Genomic DNA, 24,094 nt, shown 5'->3' on the forward strand with positions numbered 1-24,094 from the left:
TGTTTGTTTACCACACCTTGTGCTTCAGGGGCAGATCCTCCCTCAGCTCCCCTCACCTGTCGGTAATCGGCTGATTTGCTGTGCACTGTTTAAGAAGAGGGAAACTTGTTAAGCTACAAACAGTTACTGGCTTATGTGTTTTGCCTCTGCACAGGACTCCTGGATACTCTTGTATCCAGAGTGAGTCTGTCAGAGTGTTTTTGCTTGTCCCCAACTGGAATTGCTACCACTGTCAATGTTACATTCAGTCTGGCTGTTAATAAACTTGTGAACTCTAAATATTATTTACTACTGTAACAACGAGACAGCAGAAGGAATGGAATAAATGAAATGAGTAATCAGCTGTTAGTTTAAGCCATCACACTGGGATATTCATATGAGAAATGTAAAACATGGCTGCAGAAGGGGATTAACTGGTTAACTCAGATGTTAGAGGTGCAGCTGTTTTTCTCCAGTGTTTATGCCAACATAAACGGTTTACGTCATCAGTCTCCTCATTTATAATTTACCCAAACTTTTCCGCTGTTGAGTATCTGCACTATAAGAAAGTGCAGTCCGAGCTCAGGACTCCTCCTCCTTCTCCTGCAGGTAAAACGTGCAGACTTTGGTTTGTGAAACTGCAGGTAGGTTCGGACCTCTGTTAAAATCCACCCACTCAAAGCTTTGAAGGCTCGGAGAGAGAATGCAGGTAAAACCACAATAATTAGCTGTTTGCTGCTGCAGCTCAACTTCAGGGCGTGTTAGCTTTTAATCATAACAGCCTGCCCCCCCCCCCCCATGACTCCCACTCTTTCTCTGAAACAGTGAGCACTTCTCTTCAGTCCTGAGAAGCTGATCTGTGCAGGAGAAGCTGCAGTAACTGGTCTGTGGTGCCCCCTGCTGCCGATTCTGTGAACTGAATCGATACTTTAAAATCAGGTGGTTTGAGCATGTTTACTTTAGCGCTTTAAAGCAGGTATCCATCCTAGTATGCAAATAAGAAATTAAAGCATTTAAAATTATTTCAGTTAGACTATGCGATTATTGATAAATAAGTAAAATGGAAAGATTATGACCAAAAACCTTAAAAAAATGCCCCCAAGTGTTTAAAAAGTGTTTGGTTTTTTTTTTGCCTCTGCACACCACCACAGTAGATTTTTAAATCAAACCTTTAAGATGTAAGTGAAGTGCTGACTTTCAACTTTGATTTAAGCATCACATCAACAGTTTAGGAATTACAACCATTTTTGTACACCTTCAGAGGCTCCAAAGTATTTGAATACTTGACTGATGAGCAGTTTCATAGACAGGTGAGAACTTAACTTAAGCCAGGACACATTAAGATAAAAGATCTGGAGCTGATTCCAAGTGTTGAACTTCCATTTAGTAGCTGTTCACTGGAATTCTCAATGTGAGGTCCAAGTGAAGGAGACCATCATTAGGTTTGATCTCAACCCAACGGAGCATGCTTTCCAGTTACTGAAGACAAAACTGAAGGTAGAGAGACTCACAAACAGGCAGCAGCTGAAGGCGGCTTCAGTAAAGGCCTAACAGAGCATCTCAAGGGAGGAAACGCAGCGTTTAGTGATGAATACGGGTTCAGGCAGTCACTGACTGCAAAGCAAAGTTTTGAGTTTCATGTTTCCTCTTAAATAATAAGGATAAAAAAAAAAAACAAATGAATAAACACAGGCTACTTTAATTAAACCAGTTCAATTGACTGTCAGATGTACTTACAGTAAAGGTTTCACATGTTTAACATGTCAGAAAAACAGTAAAATTCACATTCATGCAGACTCACTGACTTTTTTTGTTGCAATAAGTGATACTCAATAATGTGGAAACTTTATACAACAGATACAACTAAAAATATTTATCACGTCTTGAAGGAACAAGTCAACATTCTGGGAAAATGTTGATTTTAGTGTTAAATCATCAACCATTTAAATACTACTCTGCAGATACTCAGCTCAGCATAAAGACTGGAAACAGGGAAAGATGTTAAAATCTTACCACCATGTTTACTGCTGCAGGTTTCCTGTAATTCAAAATTCGATTCAGGATTTTTTGAGTGCCGTGCCAAACTATAATGTAATGTAATAACATTACCTTGTCTTTAATATAATGTTAGTAATGTTAGTAACTGGTTATTCTGTGACCATATAGCAATGAAGTCAGGTGAGCTGTTTCTTACTGTTTCCTGTCTTTATGCTCAGCTAAGCAAACATAATCAGCATATTTCCCAAATTCTCAACCTACACCGTTTAAACCTCAGAGACTGGAGGTAGATGAACATCTTTTAAGTCAAATGAATGAAATCATGAGTTCACGATTCTGGCCAAGTTGAAGACTCGTTTGCTGCGCTGACAGAAAACAATCAGTCCACACTACACTTTACTTCAAATGCTGCAACTGCTTAAGGCACCAGTAACATTCAAGCAGCGTTTCCACAGCAAGTGGACCCAAAATTTAAAAATGTTCTCCTTGATATCTCCTACAGTAGGTGCAACTCTTTCTGACCTTCTATATACTTCTCTGTTAACACTCTCAAAGCAAATGTCACATCTGTAGAGCTCTTTCTCGGCATGAAGCTATGCTGCTGCTCAGTGATGGTTGCCTCTCCTTAATCCTAGCTTCAACAACTCTTGCCCAAAGTTTCATGGTATGGCTCATCAACTTTACCCCTCTGTCATCACTACAGCTCTGCACATCACTCTTGCTCTTGAAAATCGGTCCCAGTACACTTCTTCTCCATTCCTCAAGCATCCTCTCACAAAGATTGTGTTAAACATTTTGGTCAAAAAAGGCCACTGCCCTGTTTCCCAGTCACCTCCACAGGTATGCCATCTGGACAAACCACATTTCCAGTCTTCATCCTCTTCACATTGCCCTCTGCACTTTCTGATTCATTATATTTCCTCCATCTATTCTTCCCTCTCATTTTCTTCATCAGTTCCTCAGAGTACTCCTTCTCAACACAATATCTTCACTTGTAAGTACATCTCCACCTCTAACCTGCTGCACATCCTTTCCAGCTTGATCTCTGCTTAGCCAATCGATACAAGTTGTTTTCTCCTTCCTTAGTGTCTGGCCTCACATATATCTCACTATAAGCCTTTTCCTTTGCCACCTCTCTTAGCTCCTTCCTCTGTCCAAACACCAAACACCTTCTTAGCAGTTTCTCTCAGCTGTACTGTCCCAGTCATCTGGTAACTCTTCCCTACCATCCAGATCCTCTCTCATCCCCTCACTGAACTCTGCGCAGCATTCTTTCTTCTTCAGCTTCCACCGTTTAATCCTTGCTTCTGCCTTCACTCGATTTCCAAGCACATCCTACAGGCTGCCATCCAGTGCTGTCTAGCTACTCTCAACAAAAATATAATCACACAAAACGAATCCCTATTTCATCTCATCACTAATCAAGAATGCATAAGCATTTATATATACACTCAGTATCATTTCAGGCTTCAATAGCAACCAGTGTTTCAGATGCTTATGCAACAGTCCATGTGTTATTGCAAAGCGAACACAGCGTGGTGACCGATCAGAGTGGACACACTCAGTACCAACTGTGTCCACGAGCTGCGGTGCATAAACATCACCAGACTGTCAATAGTGGCCTGTAGGATGTCGTCCCATTCCTCCCGGAGTGCGTGGGCATGTTAAGGGAAAGGTCATTTTAACTTAACCTTTTGGGTTTGTGCGTTTATATTTTTGTTGAGTGTACATTCTGCCGTGACACCACCTTGGAGTGTCCCACGTCTTTGCATAGGAGACCTTCTGTATAAGATGTAGTCCACCTGTGTGCACCTTCCTCCACTCTTATACCTCATGTTCCTCCCTCTTCTTGAAATACGGGTTCAACAAAGCCAACAAATTCACAAAAAACCCCAAAACACTGGGGTCTAGATAAAAATAATGACAAATATGAATATATAATGCAAAACATACCTCCCAAAAACCTTTGGCAAGTATTTTTTTTTAATATATGTTTAACATATTTCTTCATATATTTGAAGTATTCACATTTCTGTGCTCCCTCTCATTACAATGCTCTTGGACTGAGTTTTATTTGCGGATCATTGTCTGACTGCGATCACTACACTGTCCATTTTAACACATCTGGAGTGCTAGCATCTTTTTATGTAGAAATGACTTCACATTAGTCACATTTTCAGCTATTAAAAATGTATTCAAGAAATATAAAATGCATATAATCATTATAAGTGAATCTAGTGTTGTTATTTTATATATGATGCCTTTTCGTTTGTCAGGTTTTAGATTATTTTAATAATAAAATAGACGTGTTTTTCAAGCGGCTGTGCTTCCTCAGCTTCAAATGAGCATTCGCTGTCAGATACCCTGATCTCTAACCTCCTCCTAATCCCGTGTGATCCACTCGGCTGTTGCTCAGCATCATCCTGCATCTTCATGTGCGTCATTAAAGCAGCTTGCGTTGGCCGCATCTCCTTCTCCGCCCCCTCCAACGCTCTTTTTGATCACACATTGGGATCTCCCTCCAGCTTGGTGAGGTCTGAGGCCGTGCCCATGAACATACTGCGTCCTCGTTCCAGCCGGCTCTTCTTGTCTGTGAGCCGAAAAGCCTCCATGAACTCATCGATGTCGATGCTGCCGTCGTGGTTGCTGTCGATGGCGATGGCCAGGTCGGAGATGGCCTCGTCAGTGATCTCCATCTTTAGGTAGACGCTCAACAGCTTCCAGGTCTGCCGGAAGTTCTCCATGCTGATGAATCCTGAGAGGGAGGAAGAGGAGTAGGAGGTTAGAGGTTAAAGTAAAAGGCAGACATTGAAAAAGAAAAAAGTGTGTCGCTGTCTGTGCGTGTGATCAGAGGGGCGTGATGGAAAGGCCAGTAAACCAGTGGGTTAATCCTCATTAGGACTCAGGCGACCGTAACCTCCTGCTGGCTGTTTAGCACAGTACTGATGGATTAAAGGAGGCTAAGCTCAGCAGAAGTCTCACAGTGACACATCAGAGTCCTGACACATTTTACTCCCTCATTCAATCTTATTTTCCATGTTGATTATAAAGCTATTGGCAGCTGTTAAAACTTAAGTTAAACACAAACACAATAACAAACAGCTTTAACGAGGAGAATGGTACACCTCTCAATAAAATAAAATGAAATATGACAAAACAAATGTCTTCATAAGGTAAGATTAAATGTCAAAAATACATACAATAGAGAAACATTAGTTGTTTGATGAAGAAAGGATTTCTTTGTGGATTTCATATATTCTTCTCTTTTCAAGCACATTTCAGTGTTTTAAGATGGAAACTGACATTTAATGCAAGTTATTAAAGTCATTTTATTACCTGTTGTGTGCTTTTCTTGCTGCTCTTGCTTGGATTTCTTTGTATTCATGTGTATTTTAAGAGGCTAATTTATGTTTGTATGCAGGTTTTTTCCTGTCAGTTGCACTGATGGGTTGGAGCCAGGGTACACCCTGGACAGGTTGCCAGTCTGTCGCAGGGCTAACACAGAGAGACAAGCAACCATTCTCTCTCATACAATTTAGAAACACTAATTAACCTATCCACATTAAACTGCATGTCTTTGGACTATGGTAGGAAGCTAGAGTATCCATCCATCCATTTTCTTCTGCTTATCCAGGGCCAGGTTGCAGGGGCAGCAGCCTAAGCAGCGAAGCCCAGCCATCCACTCCTCAGCCACCTCCTCCAGCTTATCCACCAGGGGGACCCCAAGGCATTCTCAGGCCAGCCGAGAGATATAATCTCTCCAGCGTGTCCTGGGTCTGCCCCGGGGCCTCCTCCCAGCAGAACATGCCCGAAACACCTCCCCAAGAGGCGCCCTGGAGGCATCCTGGTCAGATGCCCGAACCACATCAACTGGCTCCTTTCAATGTGGTGGAGCTGCGGCTTTACTTTGAGCCCTTCCCAAATGACTGCACTCCTCACCCTATCTCTAAGGGAGAGGCCAGCCACCCTTTGGAGGAAGCTCATTTCTGCCGCTTGTATTCGCGATTCGCTTCACTACCCAAAGCTGATCCGTCTGTCGATCTCCCGCTCCCTTCTCCCGTCACTCGTGAATAAGACCCTGAGATACTTGAACTCCTCCACCTGGGGCAGCGACTCCTCTCTGAGCCGGAGTGGGCACTCCTCCCTTTTCCGGCTGAGGACCATGGCCTCAGACTTAGAGGTGCTGATTCTCGTGGCAGCTGCTTCACACTCTGCTGTGAACCGTTCCACTGTGAGCTGGAGGCCACCACCTAATGAAGCCAACAGAACCGCATCATCTGAGATTCTGAGGCCACCAAGGAAGAAGCCTTCCACCACTTGGCTACATGCAGAAATTCTGTCCATAAAAATTATGAACAGAATCGGTGACAAAGGTCAGCCCTGATGAAGTTCAACACCTACTGGAAACGAGTCCGACTTACGGACCAAGCTCTCACTGTAGTTCTACAGGGACTGAATGGCCCACAACAGGCCAGACACCCCATACCCCTGCAAGACCTCCCACAGGATACCCCGAGGGACGCGGTCGAATGCCTTCTCCAAATCCACAAAACACATGTAGACTGGATGGGCGAACTCCCACCCACACTCGAATATCCTCGAGAGGATAAAGAGCTGGTCCAGCGTTCTGCGACGAGGACGAAAACCGCATTGTTCCTCTTGAATCCAAGGTTCGACTAACAGACGGACCCTCCTTTCCAGCACCCTGCCATAGACCTTACTGGGGAGGCTGAGGAGTGTGATTCCCCCAATAGTTGGAGCACACCCTCCCTTCTTATGTAAACTGCACAGAGAAATGCCCCAATCAGATGGTGGATTGCAATGAATAAAACAACATTAGGCTAACATTAAGTAAAATATCCCATTAGCAGGTTTGCTCCTGCATTAAAACATGATGGCATGCATCAAAGTCTACATTTAATATAATTTATAAATTAAAAAGTGTTTGACCTGAGTTATCTGTGTCTACAATCCTGAAGATGGTCTCCAAAGTTGACCGGTGGCGGTACAACGTTTCCAGCAGACTCTGGTCAATGTGCTGCAAGAGGGAAAACACCCAGAAAGAAAAGGCCCAAAGTCATAAAACAACACAAAGTACAAAAAGAACAGCAAGAACATCTGCAGAACCCTGCATTATTTTATATGCAGCATCTTTTAGATTGGTCAGAAAATAATGACAGATTTAATTAGTTTGGTTAATTAATTAGTTAATTTGGTCTCTTTCAGTTCTATAAACTAAAGCCTTCCCCATTTTGTACTTCCTTGTCTGGAAATCTATCTCAGTGCCATCATGAAGGACCTCTCACTTCCTAAAATCTCTCTTGGGGAGAGAGGAAGCTTACCAGGAAAGCTGCAACTGAGGATGCTCAGCTGTATCCTTTGCAGGCAGGTTTAAATGAATAACACAGCTAGAATACACATCATCCCAGAAAAAGGAAACAAATAAGTGCTTTTTTTTTGTATTCATATTGTTTTTTTATTGCTTTATTTGCAATGATCAGCTGTTTAATCAAACACTCTGACCTTCACCACTTTGGTGCAAACCGAAGAGCAATTTACCTTTTATTTTACTCCCTCAGTCTCTGTATCAACATGCCTTTTCTAAGGATTTAGCATAATGTAGTGTTGTATTTTCACATAAACACCACTTAAGTGTGTGACAGCTAGTCTTTAGCTACCTAAGACAGTGCTGATGAGTTCTTACGTCTGTATTGGTTCCTGCGATGGCGAGCTCGTTGAACCAATCGTAGTAGTTTATCATGCCTTCGCTGTTCTTGCAGGTGACCAGCTGACAGCGAAGCATCCTCCAGGGCAGATCGAGGTGCATCACATTCTCCACCGCAGAGGCCCAGTTGTTCAGAGACACCAGACCTAATAGAGGTGTAAATTCTTACTAATTTAAAGAGAAATGGTGTGATTGTTTTATCACCTTAAGATTTTTCTCAGTTCTGTTTTCAGTTTTTTGTCAAATCCAGTGAATATAATAATGCACTGTCTTTATTCGTAGGCACTATTTCAAAGAGAATCAAGTGTTTGCTTATTCAAAAATAGGCTGGAAAATCCATCCAAGTGCTTATTTTTTTCTCCCATACAGTTTTATATTTGGCACACGAGGCTGTTCGTCTATTGTAAATGACATTAGATCCCTGAAACAGAAGTTTCTGTGAACCTCTGAGATCTTCTGAGTCAGACCTTTGCCCCGCCCACATGTTGTTTTTATCCCGCGGTGGATCATTATGTTCCACACAAATACAAAAGGTGCGAGCTCACATTTCTCCCCAACAGGGGAGAACATCTTTTGAGAGCCACGGGGGTAAAAAAGATCAGCAACAAAATAAAGTAACACCTCATCCGATGAGAGCCGAATCCACTTATGAAACTCAAATTACACGCACCTGTGTTCTCGCTGTCAAACTTTTTGAAGGCACAGAGGAGGTCAGACTTGTGCGCAAACAGCTGCTCCCGCAGGACCCTGAGAGCCGAGCGCTCGGTTCGCCCGACACTGCGGACGAGACGACGGCAAACAGAAGAGTGGAGAACATCGGTTATCACAGAAAGAGGCAAAACGGGTTTCTCATCAGTGAGACATTTGCGGGAAGTTCTTGAAATATAGTTAAGGTTAATAATGTAGATACGCTGTGTGGATATGCTGACACCACGAGTTTCATAAAGTTGCTTTTATTGACAAAAAGCTAACTATGATAATCGGTTTACTGTTTAAAGAGGGCCTATTGTGCGTTTCCTTAATATGTACCTTAAATATGTGGCAGCAGCTCAGACATACACACAGTAAAAAGTGCAGAAAGTTGAAGTCACTTAAAATACTGAGTGAAAATAATCTACAATCATAATCATATCATAGATATGATTATGATTATGATATGTTTAATATGATAATCATAGATAATCATATTAAACATGGCCAAAGTTTGATGTTAGGTGGTCAGTGTATCTCAGGCTCCAGACTGTTTTAAATGGTTCATACCCTACAGTTTTTTTTACTCTATATGACATCAAGATATCTTGATATCAAGTATTAATGAAGTAAAATAATCAACAGATAAACTACGAATGAAGGATTTATGTAGTGAAGAGAGCGTCAGGGTTGAATACTTTCTGGTGGTACCTTTGTTTCACCGTGAGCTCTCTGGTCATGCTGCTGGCTTGGTACTGGATCAAATAAGGCACAAGGTCAGGGCCCAGCTTCACGTAGGCCCCCCTGTTGCTCCCCACGTCGTAGTAATTAGAGGCAGAAAACAGAGTGAGGACCTGAACGAAAGAAAAAAAGGACAAACCTGTAATCGGGGAGGAAGGAAACACTGATGCTGTTTACAGCACGTATCCTACTCGGGAGAGACGATTGGATTGAACTGCGGGATCACTGAGCTGACCTTACGGTTGTGGCAGAACTCATAGCCCTCCTGCTTGCACTCGTGGGAGCGAATGATGAGCTGCAGGTTGTGTCTGTTCAGGAAGTCCTCTGTGACATCAGGCCCCCAGTAGCAGCCTCCACCCCTCACCTCGTTGGGTATGCAGCCGTCCTGAGCCATCGGATCGCTCCACAGCAGGTCCAGGATCTGGTGGGATGAAGAAATCAAAGCAGTTTTAAAGTTTCTCATACTGGTGTATTTCTATGCCTGCTTTAAACCTCCTGACCATTTGCCCAGCTCATCCTTATCTCATGTACTGCATGCTGGATGTATATGATTGGTTGTTTTGGGTCTGAAAGTGCAGAGGTAACTTAATCCCTTCATTTTTACATGGATAACAGGAGGAAAAAAGTCTTCCCGTCCTGTAGCAGTCGGTGGGAAAATGGTCTTGGAACGTGTCGACCTTTCCTCATGAGTTTATGGGCTTAGTTACTCATTTTGGCTCACATTGAATAAAACTTTAAGCCTTCTTTATACATTTTGGTCGGTCTAAGAAACCAAAATAACGATTATCCAGCTCATTAGCCAGTGAGGCGTCACGGTCAGAACAACTCCTCGATGTCTTAGGGTTTTAAAACTTCACTTAACAGTTTTCTAATCACCTCAAATGATACCTTCACTATTCTTATTACCAGTACTGACAGCTTACTGGTGGTCTGCAGACACTAAGTATGTTTGGACCGGCCTGCACTTAAGGTGGTGACAGCAAGTTCTAAAAGTAGACTGAAGTTACAGCAGAGGGTTTAGTGACAGGGCGGATTAAAGCCTTTGAAGACTTATGCAGGCAACAAAAACCACAGCACCTCCTGTGAGGTGAGCGCTGATTACTGACCGAGTCTATCAGGCCGTAACTGGAGCAGGAGTGAGGCCGAAGTGTCCCGACCGCCGACAAAATCATTTTCCACCTTGTGATGAAATCACTACAAAAATATCTCAGGTACAACCTAAAAACTGCTTTTTACTCTAGTTACACTGGTTTTCTTTTGTTTGATGATCTGAAACAAGTATGTGTGACAAATGAAAAAAAAAGAAATCAGGAAGACAGAAATCTGCCCAGTTGAACAGGTGGAGTTACCTGCTGTGCTGACCCCCCGTGTGAATAAGGGAGCAGCCAACAGTGCCTTTCTTTACAAATGAAAGACTAAGAGCAGCCTTGACAGCAGCATTTCATACTTGACCATCATTGCAGCTATGTTGTGTTTTTATAGGGGTTTGTTTTTACCTCATTCATCCTGCTTCAGCTCACTGGCAGCTTCTAAAAAAAACTCTGTTTCATGCTCACCAGTTTCCACTCATCCTTGGTGGTGTCGCTGCTGACAGATTCAGTGGACAAGAACAGAGAATCCTGTTCTGACTTGTTGATCTGTGCGTTCAAAGTCAGCTCTTCCCTCCTCTTGACCTCCAGCGGGTTCTCCACGTTCACTCTGATTCGGTCCGAGAAGTCCTGCAGCGAGCGATTGTGGAAGCAATCTCGGGCTCCCAGGGGTTTGGGATACGTGAAGGAGGCGCGACGCTGGAAGACCCTGCTGGCGGTCGAAGCGTCCACGTCTGTGTCCGAGTCGATGGACATCCCCGCCGAGCTGTGGTGTCTCTTCTTCGGAGGCCTCAGAGCTGAGACGTACTGAAGGGAAACAGGAGAGCCCGGATTATAAGGACAGCGAAAAATACAGCCTTAACAATCTCACGCCGGTTCCTCACATTGTGTCTGTCAAGTCTGGCGAGGACGCCGAGGTCCGTGGAGTCGGAGATCCCTCCGTGGAGGATCAGCACCTTCTGGTCGATCACTGTTGCTAGAGGCAACCAGCTGAAAATCTTCTGCAGCAGCTTCAGGATCCTCTTCCCGTGCATCTGATGCAAAACGCAATAAGGAAAAGTTTCAACACTGTGCACAGCGGTTTTAATGAAAAGCTCTCCCGACCAGTCAGCCTTTGTAGTAGATGATCTGGATTTTTATTTGATTTAGAGGAATTATTTTGATTTCAGTTCCTCCAAGATAAAAAAAATATAAGATTTTTTGTAATTTCTGTTTGTTTCTTCCCCATTATTTACATTTTGTTTCATCTTAATCAGAGCTCGGTTTGTTAATTAATAACATGTTTGTTAAGAGTTCATAAAAGAATAAAGTTATATTAACAAGAAGACGCTTAAGTGAGACAGCGCTGGAAACACGACTGGCAAACAACCCAACCAGCTTCCCTATCAGAAACAGAAATAAGGAAATCTCACAATTAAGAATTAGTTTTCAAAAAGAATGAAATTAAACTCCTTTTTGATTTGATTGAGACTGTGATTTTACTTTGATAATCTTCACCCACACTGTCAGTCTAATTTTAGCATCAAATCTCAAACTTAATCTTCTCAAAGCGCTTCATATGGTAAGATACGGACGTATACAGCACATATATAGAAACCCAACCGTCTGCCAGTGGTTGAGCCGAACCTGTGAGCTGCAGCAAGTGGAGACAGTGGGGACCAGAAACGTCCTTTTAACAGGAAAAAAAAAACCCTCAGACAAAACCCAACTGTTGACTTCTGTTTGGTTGTTACTGCCTGTGGTTGTTGTGTGTGATTGAGACATTGCACTGTAATTAAAGACAGCATGTTTGTTTGTTTTGCAGAGGTATCTGAAGCTTCCTCTGTCAGTCCCTGATTCAACAGAGACCAGATGTCCTGCTGTCACCTTCTTTAATGACCTCAAATCCTCTTAGCGATACGGAGGAGTGACTGCTGTTGTGTACTGCTCTTTATCAAACTCTTCTGGGAAGGTATCCACAGAAGTTTTGATTTAGTGCTGCATAAAAAGCAGCTGCAGGTTTGCATGAGATAAACTCACCTTGTACTTACTCAGGACCTCCTTGGTGAAGCCGTACCTAAACCAACGGGAGAAGTAAGGAAATAAGGATTAAATGAATTTGATAAGAGATTCATTTCCTCCGTGTACATTTATTATCTTCACCTGAGGTTGACTATGTGGTCCTCGTGGTTTCCTCTGTTGAGGTAGATGTCACTCGGATAAACGAGCAGGAACGCAAACAGGATGAGGAGGATCTCAATAGAGTCTCTGCCTCGGTCCACAAAGTCTCCATTAAACACGTAGGGCTTCTCCAAGGACGGCATGCCATTCTGCGAGGTAAACAAGGTCAAAAGGGCGCATTGTTAAAGGGACAATCCGCAGTTTAAACGTAAACAAATCAACCACACACTAGATTAAACCTCCACTTTCACCACTCAAGCACAAAAATGCTGCAGCTGAAACTATTAAACTGTTTATTCAAAGAAGCACATCAAATATTCCCTGATTACAGCGCCTCACTGTGAAATATGAAAATCATTCGATAGATTTTTAGTCACTCATTCACCTCCGGAGTTTAGGACTTTTTCAATTATATATATTAATATTTATTTAATTATTTAACTGGAGGAAAAAGACAGATTTATTAATGACAAACATTTTTTTGTAGCATTACTTAAATTATATTGGATGTTTGAAGTAGCTTTGAAGCAGAAGCATTGGTAGAAATAAAAAATAAAGCATTTTATTAATTTATTGTAAATTACAATTAAAAAATTGTATCTGATGCTCATTAAATAAAAAAAAAATCATCATTCTGGGTTTAAATACAGCTTTAATTCAGCATTTTCAAAATATTGAGGTTTTTTATACCTTGTAGAAAATCAGCAGCAGGTCTTCCAGCTGTCCGTGCAAATCCCCTGGAACCACAGAACAGGAAGGGGCTGGTTACAAAATAGCAGTAATTAATTATAATGCATACTGATGGCTTAAAGTCTGGGAATTTTCAGCTTTTAGTTTAATCCTTCAAATTTATAATGGTTTGTTTTCAGTCTCCTGCACAATGAAACAATGTTTTTTAATGCCCATAACAATCCACAAGTTTCAAAGAATCCTCTGATCATACCACAAATGGTGATTTCTTTGCTGTGGCAGGTGGAGATGCGGTTGATATTTGGCAACAGGCGGAGCAGTTTCCACGTCTCCAGGAGGAGCTGAAGGACGTAGCGGGAATGCAGCTGCTGCTGGGAGAGAGACTTGTTAGCGAGAAGGCCTCAGACACAGAGACAAACTCAAGAACGCAGAGTCACATATTTAATAACTTATTTCCTTAACCCAGGTGAACACACTGCACAGCTGTGCACCTACTTTCTTGTTCCTGAAAGCCTCCACCAGACCAACGGCCTCCTCGACCGTCAGAGGAAAGGTGAGGTGAGGGCCGGAGTAAATCTCCGGTACCTCGATGTTCTTGAAGCAGAAGTACCTCTCCCACTCTGTGTCTCGGCAGACCTCGTTCTCCCTGAAGATGTGTGAAATCAAATTTCCTGGAAGGTGGAGATGGTTCAAAGTCAGAGATTGGATTTTAAAAAATAAATGTAAAAAAACTCCAAAATTAGTGCAGAAATCTTACGTTCGTTGCTCGATGGTGTGAAATTGTCCATGAGGTAGCCGAGGAAATTATAAAGCTGCAAGAAACAAAAAGGTTTTATTGATAATTTTTTTATTGAACATTTAAGAGTAGACTGGCTCATGGCTGTGGAGTCTCACCTTTATCTGGGCCTGTTCTCCGGAGTATTCGATGGACTGGAAGACGTGCCAGGTGTATCTGCGTCTCATCTCTGTGCGGGCAACGTACTGACGGTACCATCGCTGGATCAGGATAGCAGCTCTTATGGCTGAAACACAGGGGAAATTTCATTTTCGACCAGCTTTTGGAAACATGCAGGTACTTGCATGAATACGACACATATGAGAGGCTCTTTCTGCAGACACTTTGATGGAAACAAAACAACAAGTATGTTTTATTTTCTTGTGCCTAACTGTAACCAAAGAGTAGTAGTGCAACAACCCAACCAATATATGAGTCTAGACTTGCGTCTAAATCCAATGTGCAACATTATTATTACTTTTTCTGCTGAGTAAAATAATATTTCCACCACTGTGTCTGACCCAAATACCAAAGTTCTGAGTTTATGCCCAACATCTGGCCAATAGAAATAACATCAACAAGACAAACAAGGTTGAACAGATGTGGCTTACTTGTAACCGCTGCAGGCAGCAGAGAGAAAAACACACACAAAGACGCACATACATGAAAACAACATGTAAGAGTGAGAATACAGTCACAAAAACAAGGTGAACAAGTCATCATCCATGCATGTCAGTGTGTGTCTGTGTGTGTGTGTGTGTGTGTGTGTGTGTGTGTGTGTTACCTTTTCCACTGGTTGTGTGTTTGTGGAAATGGTTGGACTTTGTGACGCCACATCCCATGACTGTTCCTGTTCAAAGCCACAAAAGGGTTCAGAGTTAAATACATTTTTGCTAATTCATCTACACATATTTGCCTGTCCAGGTTCTACGGTGTTCCTCGGGCTGAGATGCAACTTCATTCCTCTGCTCGTGCACATTTTTTAACAGCTCTGCTTCACTCTTGACCTCTAAGAAACATTTTCATTCATATTTAGAAAATGCTGAGCGTGGCCCAGAAGCAGCAGCAGCAGCTGGTGGACATTCAGCTGGTTCGACTTTGTGCCCTTTTAATCTCATTACCCGCTAGTTCGCTCCTAACCTCTGTGATTGGCCTCAATCCTGCTGCGCAGGACTGTTTTGTCTGAATTCTGCGAAGGGTTATGTAAAGCAATCTGTGAATCAAAGGTGGAGGAAAATATCCTCACAACCTGAAGCTATTTTGATCAAAGGGGAAAAATAAAGACCTGGGAAAGGTGTTATTAGGCCCTTCTGTTGTTTCAAGTCAATAACTGATGCACAAATCAGCTTTGAGAATTTGGAAAGATCCAGTAAATCTCTGGGTGTTGAAATCTGAATGTGAGACTCAATTATATTGGTTTTGCTTGGCTTCTTTGAGTATTTTTCATCATATTTAAGGAACAAACTCATCCAACCATAGAAGGCTTTCTGATTAAAGTCTTGTTTTATGCCAAATCTGGCTATTAAAAATAGTCAAACATGTTTAGGCGATAAGAAAAGGACCAACGCTGTGAAGTTTGGCATCTTTTTTTTTTTTGCTCTTCATTTAGCTGCTGTAGAAATTAAAATAAGAACAAACTTACTCAACTATTAGAGCTTAAAATCTGTTGTCTACTTACGCGGTCGCCTTCTTTATGAGGCCGCCACTTCCCAGGTTATTTAGCTGTCAGTTTTCAGTCCCTTTGAATGTTTAAAAAGCCTTTTGCTGTGTTGCATCCTCCATCAGTCCACCAGGATAGCTGCAGGAAATCAGTCAGACCGGTCATTGCACAAAGGCCTCACGTATGAAGCAACCCTGACTGTGCAGCTCTTCTGCACTGTGGCCGAAGCTGCTTTAGTCTTTAGTCTGTTGGTGTGATCACATAATCAAAGCACAGAGCCACAAGTGGATTACTCCATCTAATGACCTGATGCCTCCAAATAGGTCTTCATGTAGAGAGACGGAAACGTCTTGGAGGTAAACGCTGGTGGCAACAGGAGACTTGTATGCACATGGGCTTCAAATACCTCTGCGTTTATAATTCATAATATTCTGCATGATCAACTTCATTTTATTTTGGATTTTTTAAAAATAATTTGATTTTTTTTCCCACCCAAGCTTCTATTTAACTCCAGTTCTGATGGCTTAAGCCATTCATTCTCAAACCGTCTTTATTTATTTATCCATCTATCTATTTATTTATTTATTTCATACTGGAAATTTAGAAGGCCTGGGTTCGATTCCACCTTGGCCCAGGCATCTCTCTTTCTGTGTAGAGTTTGCATGTTCTCCCCATGTCAGCGTGGGTTTCCTCCCACAGTCCAAAGACATGCACTTACTGTACAGGGGTTAGGTTAATTGGCCACTCTAAATTGTCCATAGGTGTGAATGTGAGTGTGGATGGCTGTCTGTCTCGCAGTGTTGGCCCTGCGACAGGCTGCCGACTTGTACAGGGTGCCTCTCGCCTCTCGCCCTATGACAGCTGGGATAGGCTCCAGCCCCTCCGGGACCCTGAACAGAATAAGCGGAAGATAGACAAACGCAGCTGAACGCTGCTGCTCTTGAACGCCTCCTCTATGGGACGCGTTTCATAATGGCGAAGGTGAGTGAGGAGCTAAACGTCATTTATTTCAATGCTGCATGACAAAAAACTAATAATTTGGGTTAATTTGGCTCACGGTGTTTTGCTCTTAATAATTTATTTCTTTTTTGCACTAAATAAATACTGTAAGAAAAAGACTCAGCAAAAGCGAAAACACAGCCAGTGGTTTGAGTAATGTTAGAGATCATAAATGTTCAGGGTGGTGTCTATTAGCTGTTTGTCGGTTTATTAGGTGAAGACCTTTTATGTAAAAGCCCTGAAGCCTCTTACATGTTTATAAAAGTCTCAGTTTTTAAAACTTCGCAGCCAGGGAGGCTGGGCGTGTATGCTTTCATAATCCACTGAGAGATGGGGCAAAGCCTAACAACAGCTTTGGGCTTGTTTGCTTTCACTGCACTTGTACTCTTGTTGACTATCCAGGTTACATTTGAAGCCTGATCTTATCTATCTATTAATTTAACCACATGTAGATTAGGGATTTTGCAGGACAGGCACTACCTCACAGAAACATTGCAGCAACTATATCAGGAAACAGTTGGCAGTTTATGACAGGAGTAAACTGATCATATTGTGGCAGAGTACAAAGTCACCTTAGGACCATGTTTGCATGTAATAGGTTTTGCGGTTGGGATCAGGACACAAATTAGTTCCCTGGTAAATGTGATCAATACTTTTTGTGGGCCCACCTTTTAAAAATAAGGACTGCAACAGTTTTGTAATCTTGGCTGCCAGCCTGCACCTACCAGCTGGAGTCAGATTCAGGATGGACAAATCAGTGATTTGCCACCAGAGAATACTGAGAAAACTGGTGTTCTAGTAGTAAAGGATAAAGGAGCAGATAACAGTCTTTCTGATGGGTTAAGGACCTTTACGGCTCAGTCCAGCTTTCCTAGAGTAACTGTCTCCTGGAGCCTCCTCCTCCATGCTTGTGACTGTGCTGGGAGACAGCAAACATTTGGCCATCCTGGAGGAGTTGGACTGCCTGTGCAACCTCTCTAGGGTCCAGGTATGGCCCCGTGCTACCAGTAGTGACACTGATCCTAGTCAAAAGCAAAACTAGTGAAAAAACAATAGATGAGGAGGGGAAAAATGGGAGTGACCTGCACCTGTAAAACCTTCCTGTTTTGGGGGGTGTCTCACTGTCGCCCCTCTCGTTCACCTTTTGTTACTTTCATTAACACCAAAGCACCAAAGCTGATTAACGACCTCCTCTGCTACTTAACTAACCAGATCAGTGTTACAGAAGTTTAATTGGCTTGATGATTGAAGGTGATTAAAAGGTTTTCATTTAATTTCTTTGAGCAGTGTAGAAGGCTGTCACTACTGCCAGCATGTAAGACGTTTCATTTATCCCTATTTGGTAAACTGAGAGTCTGCATTATGATGGCTCGCCTGTGAGAGCAGAGAGGCTGTGATCCTGATCAGTTCTGTTGGAGTTCATTAATAACTGTATTCTAATTATCGTCATTATTATTCATTATAAAGTTCCTGCAGTTGTGCTTAATGCAAAGATGCTCTGTTTGGAGTTGCACTCGAGGATCCTGCTGCTGCACAGTGGATAAAGATATTCACCTTGTGACTCCTACAAACAGTCGACAAGAATCAAGAATGTGGCCACCAGTTTGAATTCTTTTAGTTTTAAATCAACTTAAATTCCTGAGAGAATCCAATTATTCCATTATTTTGACATGCTAGTTGAACACAGTTGTGTTTAAAACCAGAGAAATAATTATTAACGACAGCGGCATGTTTAATGTCACCGTTTTATCCACAAATGTGAACTGTCTGAAGGTAAAACGGTCATTGCAGGAAGCCTGTGTTGCCCCCACTTATTCCACCCAGAGCTCATTTAGCTTGAACGTAGCTCGAAGGCAGGAATCAGCCTCATCATGATCTTCTAAACAACATCAGTTGTGATTCAGGCAACAATATTGTCTCAGTTTCTGCAGTGAACATCTGACCAACAAGGCGACCACCTTCCTCCACTGTGGAGATAATCCATTTGTCCCACTTTGGATGCAACAAAGGGAACCAGTGTGCAGTTTTTGCTCATCTGCTTGATTTAAAGTTTTCATGTTGTCTACTAAGTTCACTTATTTATTCCACTTTTTAAAAAATGTTACATGACAAACCCAAATTCCTCTGAAAGGCCTTCTTTATTGCAGAGAGAAAAAAAAAAAGAAGTTTGATTGTGCTTGTGAAACAGGGAGGGGACTTCAGCACAGTCAGTTTGAGTGATCGAAGCATTCGGCATTGTCTTCTGTTTCCGTTTCAGTCCCGACTCTGAGTGTTAGAGGATGAAGATCACTGTGGTGGGAGCCACTGGGCAGACTGGACAGCAACTGGTCAACCAGGCGCTGCAGCAGGGTCACGTGGTCACAGCCCTCGTCAGGAACCCGGGGAAGCTCACTGTCACTCATGAGAATCTCAAGGTAATTATCTGGATCCAGACTTCACACAGTAGTCTTTTAAAATGTGCTCAATAAACATAACAGTGCACATTTTTAACAGTTGGGCTTGTAATTTTCCCAGGTGGTGACAGCTAATATTTTCTCAGCAGACAACCTGAAGACTCACTTCAAAGGGCAGGATGCGATCATGTCCTGCCTCGGCTTCCCAGCCTCCTTCTTCTCGGGGGTGACGGGCTACACTCAGTCCATGACAGCTATGGTCAGTGCGATGCGAGAAGCCCAGGTGAACAGGATGATCACCATGACCTCCTGGTATACGGAGCGTAAGTGCAGCCTTTAGATTTGTTCTGAATACTTAATGTAAATGATTAGTTTTATATTTTAAAATTGTTTCCCAAAACCCAGTGGGTGGGTGTCAGATTTTAGCTTTCAGTCATATGATTTAAAACTTGCTTTTTTTTTAAACTGACACAGGCTTGTGGCTGGGTTACGTTGGGTCTATAAACTTCATTTTCTGAAGCACATTTTGGTTGACTTTTCAGAAGTGAATCGAACATCTGGAGAGACACTAAAATATGGTTTTAGCCATGCTGGTGTCTCCATGAGGTTGTTCTAAGACTCATATCTTCCCATTTTACCATGTTGTTCTGTTTTCTTGTCAGTCCCACCCCACAGCACTCTGAAGGTCTTGAATAACATCCTTGCACACAAAGAGAAAATTTTAGTCTTACTGGTTCTTAGTGTTGCATTTGAAACAGTCAGCCTCAACTAACTGGACTGGAAAACAGGGATTATTTACAAATTAACATGAAGTTCCTCAAGGAACCTTTTCAGGCCTCCTCTTTGTTTTTTTTATTGGTTTGGGTTGCAGAAAACACGACCATATCCTACCATTATTATGCAAAATATCAAGTTGGTGCAATTTTCTCTAGTTAAATAGAAATAATTGTCACTGGGTCAAAAATATAAGTACTCAAAGTCTGAAAGAATAAAAACAAAGTCAGAAATCCTGTAGTAGTCAGAAATCATTGAAAAGTGAGGCACTTTCCAACAAAGACTGTGGGAATGTGGCTTCCTTGTTTTGATTAGATTTTTTTTTTTCCATGCTCTGCAAAAAAAAATGGACAGAAGGAGGTACTTTCAAAAACCTGGGCAGTTTGTTTGCCATCCTTGAGTTTCACTGTTGTTTTTTTTTGTTTGTTTGTTTGTTTTTTAAAAGCAAACTCTGGAACTCAGTCATCGTACCTGATTCGATTCCTCCTGCTGCCCTTAATCCGAAGTGTCCTCAGCAACATGTACGAGATGGAGCAGTTTCTGCAGAAGACGGAGGACATCAACTGGACTGTGGTGCGCCCACCTGGCCTCAAGAACCTTCCAGCCTCGGGTAAGAGCAGGCAGACAGATTGGCATCATGGCCTGGGAGAACATTGGAGAACATCAGAGCTTAATTAAGTGGAGCTTTTCTTCCTTAGTGATCCATTTTCTTAGTGCATGTGCTCACTGTACCCCATGCAATTTCTGTGAGATCAGTGCATCAGTTCCTTGAGTTTCACGCATGTAACTGGACATACTGCTGGGTGACCAGATTGAAATGGGGGTGTTGTACTCTTTGTGTTCTTTTCAGCTCAAGAGTTTCTGACCCATGAGGGATACTTTGTGCCTGACAGCAACGGTCAACCTGCGAGCAGTTCAGTGGCGAGAGGAGACGTGGCTCGCTTCATGCTCTCTCTGCTCAACAGCAATGCCTGGGTCAAGAAAGGCGTGGCCATCACTACCAAATGAGGGGGGGGGTGGGGGGGAAGTGTCGACTCACTCACGTTTAAAAAAAATCAAATCAAATCTCCAGCTATTGGTTGTATTTACCCATGAAGATATATTTGAGATATTAATTTGCAATATTTACAGTGAAGAATTCTGTTTGCAGCACTGAGGAATTAAAATTGCAGTCATCAATTTTTTTTATGCAATTGATGTCATTGTTTTTGTATTTGTAGTTACAGCTTTAAAGCTTTTATTCGGTAGTCTAAAGCAGCAGGAATCATATGCAGGTCTTAATGAAACCTTTTAAACATCGTTAAGTAACTTCATTAGATGGCAGGATATCAGTGTTGTGTTCATATTGTAAACAGCTCAGCTTAAAGCCAGCTTCACTAGAAGTACTTTTAATCAAATAGGTGGTCCCTCTGAAATGTAGCATGAACATCCCATGCTACATTTATTTATATATATATATATATATATATATATATATATATATATATATGAATAATTAAAACCTGTAAGCATGGGAAACAATAATTGGTGCCATACCTTTGTAAATGAACCAGAACTATCTTCATGGTGAGATTTTGCTGGAGTAATATATGGTCTAACTTGGGTGAACTGGCCCTTTATTGGAATTAGTTACTCTTGTTTTCAGATACATGATGGCAGTGTTGTGCCACGTTTAGTACCATCATCCATTTTTTTCTGCTTATCTTATTCAGGGTCACAGGTGGGGTGCAGCCTATGACAACTTCCATAGGCCGAGAGGCAGGGTACACTTTGATGTCCAGTTTCCACTGAAAAATGTAATACCAGGTTTATATAAGTAAAAAAATGTTCTGTAAAACAAACAAATGAAAAAGCAGCTGAAATATTTGCACTGGGAGTGCAAAGAGAATGTGGAAATTTAGGAAAATGAAAATCCTGGTTTGAAAATCAATCACACATGGAAGAAAATTATTTGCTGCATGGATGAGTTTGCCATGCAGAGCTACACCCAGAGTCGTGCTTTTGGAGAAGCGTGAAGGTCAACGTCTGGTTTGCTTTGATTTCAGTGAAAGTTTTCACTACTTTTTTTTTTTTTTTTTTTTTTAGTGAAGATGGCTGTGAGTTGTATGCAGGAGGTGTTTCACTGGCAAATACATCTCCAGCCACTCACATGATGTTTTCACTTGTTTACATAAAACCAAGGTATACAGAAACGTTGAGGGGAAAAAAAATGTTTTGCCAGGTTTTATTGTGACCATGATGCTTGAAGTTCAATATTAGTTCAATATTTGGACCAGGACTTGTTATTGGATTTACAGGTGATTTTGTTGATTGGCCAACATAAATGAACTGGTACTTAAATAACACTTATGTACTCTGAGCACTCAAAGCACTTTTTACTACAAGCCTCATTTACCAATCATACACACATTCATAAAAGTACTTTTTTCTGTACCTAAGTACACACTACACACACACACACACAGATGGATGCAATATCTTGCCCAAGAATACTTAAACAAACTGGAGGAGCCAGTAAGTGAACCACCAACCTGACCACCCCAAAGTAGAAGAAAATTCATTTTGTTTTTTTATGAGAATATATCTCTCAAGGCCATGTTAAGATTTGTTTTTTCTTTTGCACACTTCCTTATTAAAATGAAGTCTTAACAGAGTCCAACTACATTGTAAAAGCCTAAAATCCAATTCAACACCACCAGTTTGTTCACCTACTGCTTTCTGCCACTTACATGTCAGCTTAGTGATTATAGCTTTCAAAACTTGTTATATGTTTTATTATAATTATCACATGCATTTTAAAATAAACTCATTTAATTTTGATAAGTGCAGCTTGATTCTTGACTCCCCATGTGACGCACACTCACCCGGCCATCCATGTGATGTAAAAGAAGACATGATTTATCAGACCAGGCCACCTTTATTTTATTGATGCGGTACTGATGCTTTCCTGCTCATTGTTGGTGCTTCCCTCGGTGGACACAGGTCAGCATGGGCACCCTGAATGGTCTGTGGCTATGCAGCCCCAAACGCAACAAACTGTGATGCACTGTGTATTCTCATCAGCCCACACCAGCCAGCCTTTTCAGCCTTGACCACCCACGACCCTGTCGCTAGTTCACCACTGTTCCTTCCTTGGACCACGTTTGACAGATACTGACAAACGCAGGCTGAGAACACCCCACAAGAGCTGCAGTTATGGAGATGCTCTGACCCAGTCATCACAATTTGGCCCTTGTCAACTCACTCAAATCCTGATATTCACTTGCTCCCTAATATAGCCCACCCACTAACAGGTAGCACGATGAGGAGATAATCAGTGTTATTCACTTCACCAGTGGTCATGTTATGCTTGATAGGTGTATATTAGACCTGATATTACCATCATCAGTACATTAATATCTGACTTCAGAGAGCCTGTAGTGAATATGCAACCACATACCTGTACAAACAACTTGAGTGGACAGTGTTGGAGGATAAGATAAATTTGTTGTTCAGCTCAGCTGAACAGAATCAGTTTGGGTGAAATGCCACCGTAACCTTATCTGGAAAAGTGCTCTGAAATAACATGCAACAAAACCAGTTCATCCAAGAATGGAATCAGATTTGTCCATCAGTGGAAAGTTTGCACAGAAGAAACCCCTGCTGTACAGATGATATACTGAAGAAATGAGCAGGATCAGGATTTATTTAGATCTGAAGTTACACATCAGAGATGAAAATCAATTGATTGTGACCTAACAGGCCAGTGCTGCACACAAATATAGGCCCAGCTAAATGTAGCTTATGTTTTTGTCCGTGTTTGCTTTTAGATATCGCCTCTGGCTTTCTTGCCTTGCCTGTTCATGTACTTGAATATCCTGTCTTGCTGGATCCTTTTGGTAATTAGGTTGTTGTAGCCGCCATTTTTAGGGTTTAACTGAAGCCTGGGAAACTCATTTATGTGTAAGTAGGTTTTTTTTTTGGAAGTGCTGAGAAATGCAGCAAGTCATGAGTGCAGTGCTAAACCGACAGCTTCACAAAATACATCAGCTAGTGTACTAGCAAGTACTAAAAAGAAATATTTCTCCCATATTGGCTTCCTCTTAAACCCTCTCCACACATACAGTCTAGAATAATCAGGCCCACATCATATTTTAAAGGAGTCAGTTTCTCAATAGAGATCTTCACTGGGGGGGGGGGGGGGGGGGGGGGGGGGGCAAAAAACATGTTGGTTATGATAAAGGATTGTCAAGATTTGCTGCATCATACTTTAATGAAATTACAGGCCATATACATTTTTTATAGCCCAGAATACAAAAAGTACATTTGTTTCATTTTGGTCCCTTGATTGCTCATCATGGAATATCAAAATAAATATTGAAACTGTACATGGAGAAGCACAAATGTATAATTTATAATCTGCACAATCTGACTGGATAAATT

At 41.9% G+C, this 24,094-nt stretch overlaps 2 protein-coding genes and 1 long non-coding RNA gene across 3 annotated transcripts; 2 read left to right on the forward strand and 1 right to left on the reverse strand.

Annotated features, from left to right (window-relative positions):
- Window positions 1–1,662: 1,662 nt before the first annotated feature.
- Window positions 1,663–15,717, reverse strand: ppef2a (protein phosphatase with EF-hand domain 2a). Its single transcript, XM_030737266.1, has 18 exons — window positions 15,525–15,717; window positions 14,631–14,696; window positions 14,458–14,466; window positions 13,966–14,093; window positions 13,829–13,883; window positions 13,567–13,742; window positions 13,325–13,439; window positions 13,072–13,118; window positions 12,364–12,530; window positions 12,241–12,277; window positions 11,106–11,255; window positions 10,690–11,028; window positions 9,369–9,554; window positions 9,104–9,246; window positions 8,373–8,479; window positions 7,682–7,848; window positions 6,928–7,015; window positions 1,663–4,732 (listed from the first exon to the last, which is right to left on the reverse strand). Exons 2-18 carry the CDS (start codon window positions 14,686–14,688, stop codon window positions 4,479–4,481), a joined length of 2,226 nt encoding a protein of 741 aa, XP_030593126.1. The 5' UTR covers window positions 14,689–14,696; window positions 15,525–15,717; the 3' UTR covers window positions 1,663–4,478.
- LOC115785547 (uncharacterized) lies at window positions 8,378–12,531 on the forward strand. The gene is made up of 3 exons (XR_004020370.1): window positions 8,378–8,557; window positions 12,026–12,172; window positions 12,517–12,531. It is a non-coding gene; the product is annotated as an uncharacterized LOC115785547 (long non-coding RNA).
- Window positions 15,718–16,409: 692 nt separating the features above from the next.
- Window positions 16,410–21,088, forward strand: LOC115786036 (uncharacterized protein At2g34460, chloroplastic-like). The gene is made up of 5 exons (XM_030738042.1): window positions 16,410–16,487; window positions 18,763–18,919; window positions 19,020–19,221; window positions 20,118–20,282; window positions 20,523–21,088. Exons 2-5 carry the CDS (start codon window positions 18,785–18,787, stop codon window positions 20,678–20,680), a joined length of 660 nt encoding a protein of 219 aa, XP_030593902.1. The 5' UTR covers window positions 16,410–16,487; window positions 18,763–18,784; the 3' UTR covers window positions 20,681–21,088.
- The last annotated feature ends 3,006 nt before the right edge of the window (window positions 21,089–24,094 follow it).

This window comes from Archocentrus centrarchus, chromosome 9 (genome assembly GCF_007364275.1).
Source record: "Archocentrus centrarchus isolate MPI-CPG fArcCen1 chromosome 9, fArcCen1, whole genome shotgun sequence".
Lineage (NCBI taxonomy): Eukaryota > Metazoa > Chordata > Actinopteri > Cichliformes > Cichlidae > Archocentrus > Archocentrus centrarchus.

Excerpts from the sequence above, each read along its gene's own strand:
- ppef2a (XM_030737266.1), bottom strand. The coding sequence starts at position 14,688 with ATGGGATGTGGCGTCACAAAGTCCAACCATTTCCACAAACACACAACC. Across the intron at positions 9,555-10,689 it reads CCAAGGATGAGTGGAAACTG|ATCCTGGACCTGCTGTGGAG; the intron begins GTGAGCATGAAA and ends TCATCCCACCAG. Across the intron at positions 9,247-9,368 it reads AGTTCTGCCACAACCGTAAG|GTCCTCACTCTGTTTTCTGC; the intron begins GTCAGCTCAGTG and ends TCTTTCGTTCAG.
- LOC115786036 (XM_030738042.1), top strand. The coding sequence starts at position 18,785 with ATGAAGATCACTGTGGTGGGAGCCACTGGGCAGACTGGACAGCAACTG. Across the intron at positions 18,920-19,019 it reads TCACTCATGAGAATCTCAAG|GTGGTGACAGCTAATATTTT; the intron begins GTAATTATCTGG and ends TAATTTTCCCAG. Across the intron at positions 19,222-20,117 it reads GACCTCCTGGTATACGGAGC|CAAACTCTGGAACTCAGTCA; the intron begins GTAAGTGCAGCC and ends GTTTTTTAAAAG.